At 47.3% G+C, this 12,671-nt stretch overlaps 1 protein-coding gene across 1 annotated transcript in view; it reads left to right on the top strand.

Moving 5' to 3' along the window:
- Positions 1-12,671, top strand: part of JADE2 (jade family PHD finger 2) — a 60,005-nt gene that overhangs the window by 19,439 nt on the left and 27,895 nt on the right. Inside the window, exons 4-5 of the mRNA XM_042781367.1 lie at positions 7,573-7,730; positions 12,376-12,536. Of these exons, the coding sequence (XP_042637301.1) occupies positions 7,573-7,730; positions 12,376-12,536 (319 nt within the window). The remainder of the gene's footprint in view (positions 1-7,572; positions 7,731-12,375; positions 12,537-12,671) is intronic.

A 12,671-nucleotide genomic window follows, 5' to 3' on the forward strand; every position in this document is an offset into this window, starting at 1 on the left:
TATCAGATCAGTAAACCTGGTCTTTTATTTTTTTTTTATTTTGAGTTTTGTTCCACATTGTTCTCCTACTCTATCCAGGATCTCTGACACTGATCCCTTTATAAGTGGTTGATAGGGGTAGCCAAACCCCATCTATTTCTTCCGGTCTCATGGTCATATAGGCTAAAGTTTGGACTAATTGTTTCCATGTGTCTTTGGTTTCCTTCATTATTCTTTACTCTGGATCTATTGTTGCATCTAGATGGCTGCTTGCAAGCTTTTAAGACCCCAGCCAAACTCACCAAAGTAGGATGTAGAACAATGTTTTTGTGTGGTATGTTATGCCAGTTGAGCTTAATGTCCCCTGCAACCATGGTCCCAAGCCCACAGGTCCAACTACTCACTCCTTCAGGGTAGTTGGCTGTGACTAAGAAGTTACAACTTTGCCCCTGTTGTCTCTGTTATGTTGTTGTTGTTATTATGTGCCATCAAGTCGAACCCGACTCATAGCGACCCCTCCTTGGGTTTCCGAGGCAGTATTACTACAGAAGTAGATTGCCCCATCTTCCTTCCGAGGAGTGGCTGGTGGGTTTGAACCGCCAGCCTTCTGGTTAGCAGTCAGGTGCCTTAGGCACTATGCTACTAGAGCTCCCGTCTCTGTTATATATATGGACATTCTTACAGCAGATACAAATAGATTTGTAGAAATATCACCAGCACATAACAGCAACAACAACAAACCTTATATAGGGTCACAGGTATATTCCCTTCTGCCTAGACATACTTGATCATTCAGCCTGTCTATCCATCTGCTTACCCCATAGATTAATGTTTGTTATCACTGATAGCACAGTATTGTATGTGTAAAAGGGTTTATCTTTGTTGTCTGTACTTCTGAAGAGATTTTATTAAAAGAAGAAATACCTGACTGGTTTACAGGCAATACTGCAGTAGTTAAAGGACAGTACATGCTCTGCTACAAGGTGCCAGTCCTCAAACAAGTGGTTTAACCTCTCTGAGCCTTAGTCTTCATATCTGAAATGTGAGTAATATGGATTAGGTGAGATGATGTGTATAAAGCATTTGGCACAACATTTGGCCTATCTTAACAAGGCAGTCATTTTTCACTATTAGCCATAGTTGCTAATGATTTGAGGTGTTCATTTAGCAACTGATTTTAAAAAAATGTGTTGTGATTTGAAGTGAGGTATCTGGGGCATTGGTAGTTCAGTGGTAGAATTGTCACTTTCCGTGAGGAACACCCAGGTTTGATTTGCGACCAGTGCACTCAGGCACAGCCTCCACTCTTTTGTCTGTGGAGGCTTGTGTGTTGCTTTGATGCTGAACAGATTTCCCTGGAGCTTCCAGACTAAGATAGACTAGGAAGAAGGGCCTGGCAATCTACTTTTGAAAACTAGCCAGTGAAAACCCTTTGGATCACAATGGTCAGATCCACAACCAATCATGGAAATGGCATAGGACTGGGCAGCATTTTGTTCCATTGTGCCATGGAGTCTTTAAGACTTGGCACCCAACTTGATGGCATCTAACAACAATCTGCTGGTAATTTAGCTTGTCTTTTAGGACAGACCGTTAAACGTTCCTTGAAGGAACAAGGGGGGAGTCACTTCTAATTTTGCACTGGGACTCCTGGTGTAGTCAGAGGTCAAGGGGAGACTCCTGGCTAAGGCCAGTTTCATTGGCTTTGGGACAGTGACCAAGCCCAATTCCTGAAGTTCACTTGGAAGAATCCTTTGGTCTGATCCCTTGCCTCCATTCACCTTTTTGGAATAAGACATGAAGTTGCAGAGTTTAATCAAACTTCAGACAAATCATTTATTCGTTCACTCACTCATTCCTTCCACAACATGTTTTGAGCACCTGGAGTATACTCTGGCGCTTTGCCACAAACAGGCGCACTGATAAGCAGGACATACAGTGTCTGCCTTGGAGCTTGATTAGTAGAAGCATTGGACATTAAACAAATAATAGTATTTTGTAGTTGTGATAAGTGCCAGAGCCTTTTCTTTTAGAAAGGATCAGCACAAGGCTGGTCCCTATAAGGTGGAAGTTAAAAGATGTCCCAAACGTCCAACATTTCCAAACTCTTACACCACATCATCATCTAGAGCATCAATGCCTCCTCCTCGTCCCCTCAGTACTCTCCCTCCTGTTTTAGGTTCCTTATTTTACTGTAACATCTTATGCAACTCACACAATGCCAAGGAAATGGCTCATGCAGTGGTGGAGGCAGGGAGGCTAACAGTCCCAAATCCACAGGACAGGCATAGGTCTGGAGGATTCATCTCACTCACGTGGTTGCAGGGGCACTGATAAACCCAGATAAGCAAGTCAGAAGACTAGCTGCTATCTCAAGTCCAGGGGTGAGATGATGACAAACCAAATGTAGGATCCAGAGGAAAAGAGAGCAAACTTTGCTTGAATGCATTTGTATCCTAAAGGAAACTAAGGGTAGTGGCTAGAGTCACACCCTCCAGCAAGGTGGGACTCAAAGATACATCCCACCCTAAATAGGCATTCCAAGGCTGTAAGTCTTCACAGTAGTAGATTGCCTCATCTTCCTCCTGCTGCAGAGCAGCTGGTGGGTTTTGAACTGCTGATCTTCTGGTTAGCAGCCAAATGTCTTACCCACTATGCCACTAGAGCTCTTTAAGATGATACCTATAGGTCATAGGGTCAATTTACTTTAGAAGTCAATTCACTTTAGAAGTAGCCTATTATTTACTTTGGGAGCTCTGGTAGCATAGTGGCTAAGGCACTTGACTGCTAACCAGAAGGCTGGCGGTTCAAACCCACCAGCCACTCCTCGGAAGGAAGGTTGGGCAATGCTACTTCCGTAGTGATACTGCCACGGAAACCCAAGGAGGGGTCGCTATGAGTCAGGGCTGACTCGACGGCACATAACAACAACAACAACATTATTTTCTTTATTTCCTTTTGGCGGTCACTCAGACTCCACCGCATTACCTGTTTTTAGTTCTTTCTGGGGAAATAGATGTAGAAAGTTAGATTTTTCAGTGGTCATAGTCTTCAATTTAGAGGAAGAAGAACTGGAGGTCAAACATAAGAAAATGTGTTTTCAGAGCAGTGTCCCTGCGTCTGAGCAGAGCAGGGTCTTCAGCCCCTCCAGGGCTTCAGTGACACCTATGGCACTCAAATTGGTTATTAAGTTAGCATGTCAGGCCTTTAAACATTCTTCATACTGTTTGAAGAAGCTGCAATTAACATCACCCAAGCAGCTTGGCAGAACTTGGTTGCTAGGCAGCAGACCTTTAAAGACAATTTGTCAATTTCTGCCAAAAGAGAGAAAAATAGTAAACATTCATTCTGAGAAAATTGCTTATTTTCCAGCTCCCAACTTTCTTATGACAGCAAGGCTTCCAGTTTATCAGTGTCCATTTTATTCATTATTTAGTTTTCACAAATAATTTGAAGAAAAATTTTTGAAGAAAAATAATTGAGCCTTTTTCTAATCTGTGGCAGTTCAAAACAAAAAGGTGTTTAGATTACAATTGGGTTGCCATTTTTGTGGACAAGTTTTATATTAATGTCCAGAGACTCTCTTGCTAGGTATAGAATACTCAGATGCCTAGCCTTGACCAACTATAGCCTTGAGCAACAACCAAGGAAAGTGGTGGCAGACCTACTGGGTTCCAATACTGAGGCCCAGCCAGACCTCACCTGACCTTAGTGAGCTTATCTTTTTATGGAGAAGACATAGCAAGAAAAGCCAACAAACTCACTGCCCTCGAGTTGTTTCTGACTCATAGAGACCCCTCCTTGGGTTTCCAAGGTAGTATCTTCAGAAGATACAACAGATCTGTCCTGGAGGAAGTGCAGCCAGAATTCTCCTTGGAAGCAAGAATGGCCAGACTTCGTCTCACCTATTTTGGTCATGTTGTAAGAAGGGACCATTCCCTGGAGAAGGATGTCATGCTTGGTAGGGTGGAGGGTCGACGAAAGAGGGGGAGGCCTTCAACGAGATGGATTGATACGGTGGCTGCGATGATGGGCTCAAGTATAGCAGGGATTGTGGGGCTGGCGCGGGATCGGGCAGTGTTTTGTTCTGCTGTGCATGGGGTCGCTATGAGTCGGAAACGACTCGACAGCACTTAACAACAACAACAACAACATCTTCAGAAGTGGATTGCCCAGTCTTCCTTCCAAGGAGTGGCTGGTAGGTTTGAATTGCCAGCCTTCTGGCAAGAAACCAGGACCTTGCAATACAGGGGCTGTGGCATTCAGACGAGGCATAGAACCTGGCTTGGGGTTAGGGAATGCTTCCTAGAGAGGTGTGGGTTGGAGTGAGATTTTACAGATGAATTAGACGGGCCCATTTGGCAAGGGAGAAGTATTCCAGGTAGGGTGCTCCATGTGCAAAGGGCGTAGAGTGCTTGGGATTCTTCAAGTGTGTCTCTCTGGCCTCAGGGCCAGGTAGGTCCCAGGAAGGAGGCTGCCTTTCTTTATGAGGGCTGTGGAGAGTCACAGGAGGAATTGGGACCTACAAGGGCCACTGTCAGATTTGCATATACAAACCTCTGGGGAAACTATCTGATTTGGCCTAAAGTTAATTCTTACGGCATTGGGCCAAGTCTGAAAACCCCAATGAGCACTTGGCTGGAAGGGGCAGGGAAGCCATGGGAAAGTGCCTTGGCTCAGGAGTTGTGTTGGTGTGGGCGCCTTTGCCAATTCCAACCTATGCGACCTTGGGGAGCTTACTTAACTAACCTGAGTCCCAAGCTTCTTAACTGTAAAATCAGCATGATAGTAGTTGCCTACCTCACAGAGTTGGTTTAAATATTAATAATAAATTAATTTGAGTGCAGTCTTTACCCAGTGCTCTTTAAGTATCCTATAATGTCATAATGAGTGTCCTGCCCTTATTGGGCTTCCACAAATCCTGTCTGAAAGGATCTGCCACGTGACCCCTGAGTGACAAAACTTAGACTCTCAGTGACTCTCTTGGAACCAGATTCCTGTCCTCCCTCTTTGGACTCTATTTTAACTGCAACATGAGGGGCCTCTTACTTATGTTGAGTCCGGGATCCCTTCCTGCCCCATATTCTTAGTGCCAAGCCTATGCCTAGGTCAGAGCCCCTCCGCTGGTGTGGGTTGGCACTCGGGTCTCTCTGACTTCAGTTTGGTCTGAACACTGATGCTTGGGCTTCAGTCCCTGTAGACATGGCATTCAGGTACATATAGTTGAGGATTTCATTTCAGCCTCTAGATGTATCCACAAGGTATCTAAGCCAGTCAATGTTGTTGTGCACTGTTGAGTCGATTTTCAACTCATAGTGACCCTGTGTGACAGCGTAGAATTGCCCCATAGGATTTTCTAGGCTGTAATCTTTATGGGAGCAGATTGCCAGGTTTTTGTCCCACAAAGCCACTGGGTGAGGTTAAACCACCAATCTTATGGTTAGCAGCTGAGTGCTTAACTGTTGTGCCACCAGGGCTCCTTATAGCCAGTGGAAAAGAGTTCAAAAAGCACCACCTAGGAGTCAGATGGGGGCCTTGAATTCATTAGATATTTCCCCAGGGAGACTTTTTATCATTCACTTAGCCACTATTCACTGAGTACCTACCATGTGCCGGTAATCATGCCAGGCAATGAGACTACAGTGACTGAGGAGATAGACAAGAAACAAGTACACATGAATAAACCAGATAATTTTCAGGAGTGTAAGTGCTGGGAAGAAAATGAAAGAGGGTGATAGAATGAAAAGTGTCTACATCAGGGACACTGGGCACTCTTTGAGTTAGAGTGGAAAAGAAGGAATCCCAGGGAGGCCACATTTAAGCTATATCTCAGCATGAGGGAAAAGCAAGAGGTTTCCATTTCAGCTGTGCCTTTGTAGAAGTGCAACAGTAACAGGACTCCTGAAGAGTTGATTTCTGGGCAGGGTGATGGGCTGCCCCAGGTGGACAGCTCCTTAGGTCATCTGAGAGCAACAGGGCTTTAGATGCCCATTGACCTGATGGGTTTGGAGAATACTTAGGCAGCCTTGAGTCCACCTTGGATTCATTCCTGTTCTTGTGCTGGGGCCTGGGGGGAAGTAACCCAGCCCTGGCCCTGCTGGCCATGGCAGAGTCTCTTGAGGCCTCAGCTGAGAAAGGCCCCAGCCAGAAAAGGGGAGCTGCTGCAGGATACCAAAAAGCACCCAGCTACTGGAGTCTTCACTCTTGTATTAGCTGTCCTACTGCTTGCTAATAAGAGATGAAAATTATCAAGGCTGTGAAATCCTAGCTATATTCTATCTTCTGTTTAATTAGCATTTAATCATAATCTCATTTTTTAATTTTTCACACTGGTACCCTAATTAAATGTTAGGGTGTTAGTCTTAACAATTAAATTATATTGGCAAATAGAGTCTTAAGAAACTTGACCTTTTGCAAGCCAGGGCCTTCTCCAGCTAGATGCAAACGTTAATTAGATTTCTGCATGATGACACTTCCACCCCCCTCAGTGCACCCATTTCAGTCTTTTCCTTGTGGTTATGGCCCTTGTTTCAAATGAGGCCCGTACAGCCAGCGAGTTGGGCCCCCGGCAAGCAGAGGTTATCACTGAATCTGGCCTCAGGAGCCTCTGGAAGTCTGAGTGAGCTGACTTGGCCCTAGGCACAGCAGTAGGTGCTGATTTGGGGTGGAGTGTTGAGGGGATTACAGTTTCATCTGAGTCCGGATGTTCTCATTGAAGTGGTTTTTCTTGACTCAGAGATGTTAAGTCTTCTTTAACTTGTAATTCTCACTGGGAAAGTTGGTACCTGAGCAAGTCATGTGCAAGGTAGAGGTGCCATCAGGTCCCACAACAGCCCTTTGGGAGGGGCCACAGTGAGATTAGTCAACTGGGACAGCAGGCATTGCCAGTGCTGACTGCAATTGGGTTTGGAGATCTTCTGGGATGGATGGAGGGGCAACAACAGATAGCAGTAGTTGGAAAGAGCAGTTTCCTTCTGAGTGAGCAAGTCTCCAAAGTAAACCAGCATATGGGATATAGTTGGTCACTCATGGCCTGGCTTGAGATTGGAATGAGCTTGATGAAGATAGAAGACAACCCTGTATTCCTTCCCCAGCACACCCACAGGGTGGTAAGGTAGACTCACTGACAAGTTAGGAGACATGGTATCCCTGCTCCTGAGGGACCTTGAAGGGTCAGACCCATGGGAAGCCATTCTCTAGGCTACCCCAAGCCCCATCCCCCCTACTTGCTCCCAGTTACTTGCATAAGGTCCTGGCTTTCAACCCTTGGTGCTGTTTTCAACTTCCATTTGTGCCTGTGGTTGCAGATACACAATGTATGTTTGAGCTTGAATAGAAATTCCCTAAACAGTCACTTAATGGCAGCATTGCATTCACAAAAGCCTCTCTGGAGCCATCCATTTTTTTCTTTCGTTTTTTGGTTTTCTCAGCAAGTCTTTCCTTTCCCCTTAGGTGCTACCCCATCCATCATTCAAATTTTGTCATTTAATAAATCAGAACACATGTGAATTCAAGTCAACACATTTATTGAACATCTACTGTTTCTAAAACACTGTGCTAGATTTTGTCTAAAGCTGCTCTTGGTCCTGACAGGTTTTTCGGACAGACTTGATCACAGCCATGAAGATCCCAGACTCATATCAGCTCAGTCCAGATGATTACTACATCTTGGCAGACCCATGGCGGCAGGAGTGGGAGAAAGGTGTGCAGGTGCCCGCTGGGGCAGAAGCCATTCCAGAGCCTGTGGTGAGGTGAGTGGGGTGGCCCAGGCTAGGGGCCTGTAGGGACTCGGAGAGCATTGGGAGGCTGCTTCCTGGACAAGGAACCTGTCAGTCCTGGGCTTTCTTTCTAGCCCATCTCTATTCTATAGTTGATTTTCTTGCCTCATGAACTACTGAAATGTTCCAGAAACAGCCACACTTATCCTTTGAGGCTAAGGGCTTGGGTGTGGGCTCAGCTCTGGAGCCAGACTACCTGAGTTCAAATCCTTCTTCTTACCACTTCCATTCGGTGTGACCTTGGGCCGGAAATTTAATCTCTCTAGGCCTTTGTTTCCTTGTCTGTGAAATGGGAATGAAAACAGTACCATCTACCTTATATGGTTGTTGAAATGATTTAGAGAAATGATGCATGGAAAATGAGTGGCACAAGACCTGGCACACACCAAGCTCTCCATAAAAACTGACTGTGGATTAGATTGAAATAGATTCAAACTGGGTTCCACAAGCAGATCTTATTGGGGAAATCTCCAGACTTTTAACTCGTTCTTAAGGCAGCCATGCTTTTGACTTCATAAAACTTTTCAAAAAGTTCTTGAGAGAGGGAGTGAAGGGCCAGCACACAGGCAGATGCTCAGGACATGGTAGCTGTTACCAGCCTCTGGGGAGGGCCCTCTGCCAGGGCCAGATCAGAATGAGCCCTCTGGGTTACAAAGCATTCTGGGTCTTGGAGGGCAGAGAGCCCTACCTGTGGCTGAAGGCTCTTGTCAGGAGGCAACCACATGGGCATGGGCTTTGCCTCCAGCTACAGACTTCAGCCAGGTGCTTATTTCTGAACCCTGGGAAACCCTCCGAGTCATGTCTTGGGCAAAGGGGGCAGAAGGCTCCATATTGCAGTCATGTGGCCTGGGCTGGGCAGCTTGGGTTATTGGCACTCTACTTGTGGTCTTGGCAGCTGCATGGCTCTTGCTGAGGCCCATGTAGACCAGGCCTAGGACAAATATTGCAGCTGTCACCTCCCATGATATTGGCACTGTCGTTTCCCTGGCAGCTGTACCCATGACTGGCTTATATACACTGAGTGCTTGGTGCCAGCTCTGTGCTGGGCATGAGATCACAGAGGTGGACTAGAGTCTGAGTCCCCAACTTGGGTGCTATGTGAGGATTCAGTGTTGGGAAGGACCAGTCTCCCTTTAATATCTCCTGCCATACACTCCTGAAGGTCAAATGCCTACAAACACTTATCCAGAGCCCTCTGAGAATCAGGAGAGCCCAAGCCATTAGGAGAACCTGATGCTCCAGAGGAGTATGACTGTGTTTGCCACACCCTTCCCCAGGGTCAATAACCTGGGTCATACCCTCAGCCAATCTCATACTCTCATCTCTGCAGAGAAAAGAACTATTTATTACTTGACCTTTTTGAGCCTGTTTTTTCAGCTCCAAGATGGGTATATTAATGATACCTGGAAGACTGGACAGTCTACTTCCGTAGTGATAGCACCTCAGAAATTCAAGGAGGGATTGCTGTGAGTCTAAATTGACTCAACAGCACTGAGTTTGGTTTTTTTGGTTTTTGCCTGATGGTGTGGTTGTGAGTATTAGATGAGATTATGTGTGCCAAGTTATCACCACAATGGCTGGCAAATGCCAGGGCCCAGGGAAGTGGGGGAGAGGCTGGCAAGCAGCTGGGCAGAGAGGTGATTCCTTATCAGGCTTGACCCAGCAGTCTTGTCCTCTCTCCTTGATGTCAGTGTCAGGTGGTTCCAGAAACATCTGCTGGCCTGGGTAATTAACTGCAGATGCTTCCACACCAATAGCTTGGCTTCATTCTGCCTATATGGTGTCTTATCTGTTGACATCAAGAGAAAAGCATGTGTTCAGGCAGCTTTGGCGTTTAGGTACATTCCGAGCATTCACATGGCTGCCCTCAGCCAGGTACTCCTGGCCTCTGCCCACACTCTTCGGAGAGGATAGGTTGGGGTTGCAGAAGAGAGCTGTCTTGGAGTGAGCTCATTCCCCTTTCTCTCTTCCATGGTCCTGGGTCCCTCCCACAGCACAGGCCCTGTCTGGAATTCAGCATGACAGTCACCATGATCATAATTGTCGTAGGACTTCTGTTTCTGGGTATTTGCTAAGCTGAGCCTGCTATGTTTGTTTCCTTGTTTAGTTATCATATTACCCCTATAAAGTACATACTAATGTCCCCATTTTGTAGATGAGGAAGTCGGGAAATTCTGGGGACTTCCTGAAAGATCGCTAGGCCCTAGTGGGCTGAGTCAGAAAATCAGAGGCCATGGGAAAGAGACTGGGTGCCCCTGTGAGACCCAGAGAGAGAGCCTTGTGCCTTGGTCACCCTGGGATGCTGGGTTTGACAAGCCCTCCACCGACTGCTAACCCAGTCTACCTCTATCCCTCTTCCCTGCCTGGTCCTCCCTATCTACCTCTTGGGAGAATCAGTTTCCCCTAAGGCTATGAGCTGAGTGAGGGCCTGCTCTGTGTAGCTAAACAACTCAGCCCAGGGCACCAACTTCTGGTGTCTTGTCTTCTGGGGTAGAGACCCATCCCCCTCCCCTAGATCTCAGCCTCACCCACTTCCTTCCAACTGACCTTGGTCTTGCTGTTGAGGATGAGGCCTTGGCCTAGGTTCAGGTCAGTCCATGCCTAGTAAAAAGCTTCCTCTGTAGACAGAGCCAGAAGGGGCCAAACAAATGGAGGAACAAACAAAAAGCACAGGAAATATTTTTTCTGGTGAGCCCCGTAGCCCCAGCTTCCCAGAGAGGATGTCAGCTTGGGCCCCAAGAGGCCTGGCCAGATGGCAGCCAACTGTGCCAGCAGTTGTGGGTTGTTAGGTCAATAGGTGGTAGGCATTCAGAGGAGGGCTACCCAGAAGCCAGACTAATCACGTGCTTGGGGCACAAAGAAAGTAGAGTTTCAAAAAAATTAGGTGCTGTTTTTAGTTTGTTTGTTGTTGTTTTAAAGAATGTGTTTTTCAAATAACAGCCTCACAAGGAAAGCCAGAACTTTTTGAACTAAGAGTATTGGTGTTGTTTCTATTTGGAATTACCTATTGAGAGAAGAGTGGAACCATTATCATTGCCTAAAGTCTTCCTTAATCTGTTCCTCTTATGTGGTAGAAGGTAATGCCAAACCTGTTCCCTTTCTCCTTGACCCCGTTGACCTCAACTGGGCATCCTTCCCTCTGGGCATTCTTCCCTCCCTGCTTGGGCCTCTGTCTACCCTCATCCTTCATGCCCTTCTTGCCAAGATCCAAGGGGATATTTCCTAGAGCCCAGGAGCTTGTCTCTGTGCCATCTAGGGTCCTGCCCTCCCCTCCCTGGTCTGTAGCTGAGTCACGTACCATGGCAGCCTTGTCTCTGACCCCCACGAGGCCTCTCCTGGGCAAATGAGGGGCCTCTCAGTCCTGGCAGGGCTGGGCAGATGGGAGGCCAGGCTCTGAAGCAATAACCATGGCAACTGGTGGGGGGATGGGAAGAGTTGGCATTTTGAACTGGCATCAGGAACTGAGGGGCAGCTCACAGATGAGCCAAGAGGGGAACCTGCCCTCCGGAAGCAAAACTCCCTTATATTCCACTTCAGAAGGAGAGATGTGATATCCAGGGGTCTTAAAATACACACTCTTCACGCACCTACTGCTGAACTATATGCCAGAAACTTTTCTAAGGGATTTACATTTATTAATTCATTTAATCTTCCCATCAGTTCTAAAAGGTGGGTACTATTATTACATTTCCATTTTATGGATAAAGGACTCTTTGCCACAGAGGAGTAGTTTGCCTAAAGTCCTATATCAAGTGATGGAGTTGAAACTCAGGCCCACCACACCCTGTCCTCAGGACCCTTATAAGCTGCTTTGAAGACAGAGCCAAGATCCCAAGGTAGGGCTGAGCTGTGGGTAAGATCCTGGGAGTGTAGTTGGTGCATCTGTGTATCCAGGGTCTCCAGTTTAGGGGTAACACTATAAATGAGAGACTCCCTGCTCATGGAACATTGTATGCAGGAGAAGTGCAAGGCATACGGCAATGCTGTGTCCCCTGTGGTAGTTACACTTTCTGTGTAGAAAGGGTCACCCTGGGCTGCAGCTATGTAGCTGGGTGGGGCCACTCAAGACAATAGAGATTTCAGGCTTTTGGTGAAGGAGGGGTTGGGGCATGTGAGAGTATGTGGAGGATCTCTGACCGCTTCCCAGCCTTGAGGAATGTATGGAAGGACTTGGAACCCATCTGATTCTATCCCTTGTCCCAAAGTAGCTGGCGCAGGGATAGCTCAGGACAGGATTTGGGACACCTCCTACGTGCCTGGTCAGGGCAGCTCCACTTGGTCTTCAGCACAGGCCCAGCTCCCCTGATGAAGGGCTCCTTGGAGATGTGCTGTAGACAATTGTGATGCTTATGGAGTGAGCAAGGGCTGTGGACCAGCCCAGTCCCATCCCCGACTCTGCCCCTGAGCCCTTTGGATCACCTGAGTCTGTGCAGGGTGAGGGGGGGGGCAAGAGGAAAGGTAAGGAGATTGGGATAGGAGCTGTTTGGCATTAAAGTCTGGCAGGCTCACTTGCATAACACCTTATCAGCCAACTGGCTAGGGGCTGGAGTTCCCTGAACCCAGGGGGGTAGCGAGCTTAGGTTCCCTCCCCTTATCACATTCCTTCTTGATTTCCTAGGATATTGCCACCGCTGGAAGGCCCCCCTACCCAACTGTCCCCAAGCAGCTCTGAGCTTGGTGAGGGCTCCCAGTCTGATTGGCCAGGGGGCAGCCGCTATGACCTGGATGAGATTGACGCCTACTGGCTGGAGCTCATCAACTCGGAGCTCAAGGAGATGGGTAGGTGACATGTCAGGCTAAGAATGGGAATTGAGGTGGGAGGAAAGGGAGAGTTTTCTTCCCCACCCTAGCATCCTATCTCAGAAGGGCAGGGGCCAAGACTGGACTTAGGCACAGATCAGGGGTAGGATGGGG

The sequence above is a fragment of the Orycteropus afer genome, unplaced genomic scaffold (assembly GCF_000298275.1).
Source record: "Orycteropus afer afer isolate SDZICR_OR568_19922 unplaced genomic scaffold, OryAfe1.0 scaffold00112, whole genome shotgun sequence".
Classification (NCBI taxonomy): Eukaryota; Metazoa; Chordata; class Mammalia; order Tubulidentata; family Orycteropodidae; genus Orycteropus; species Orycteropus afer.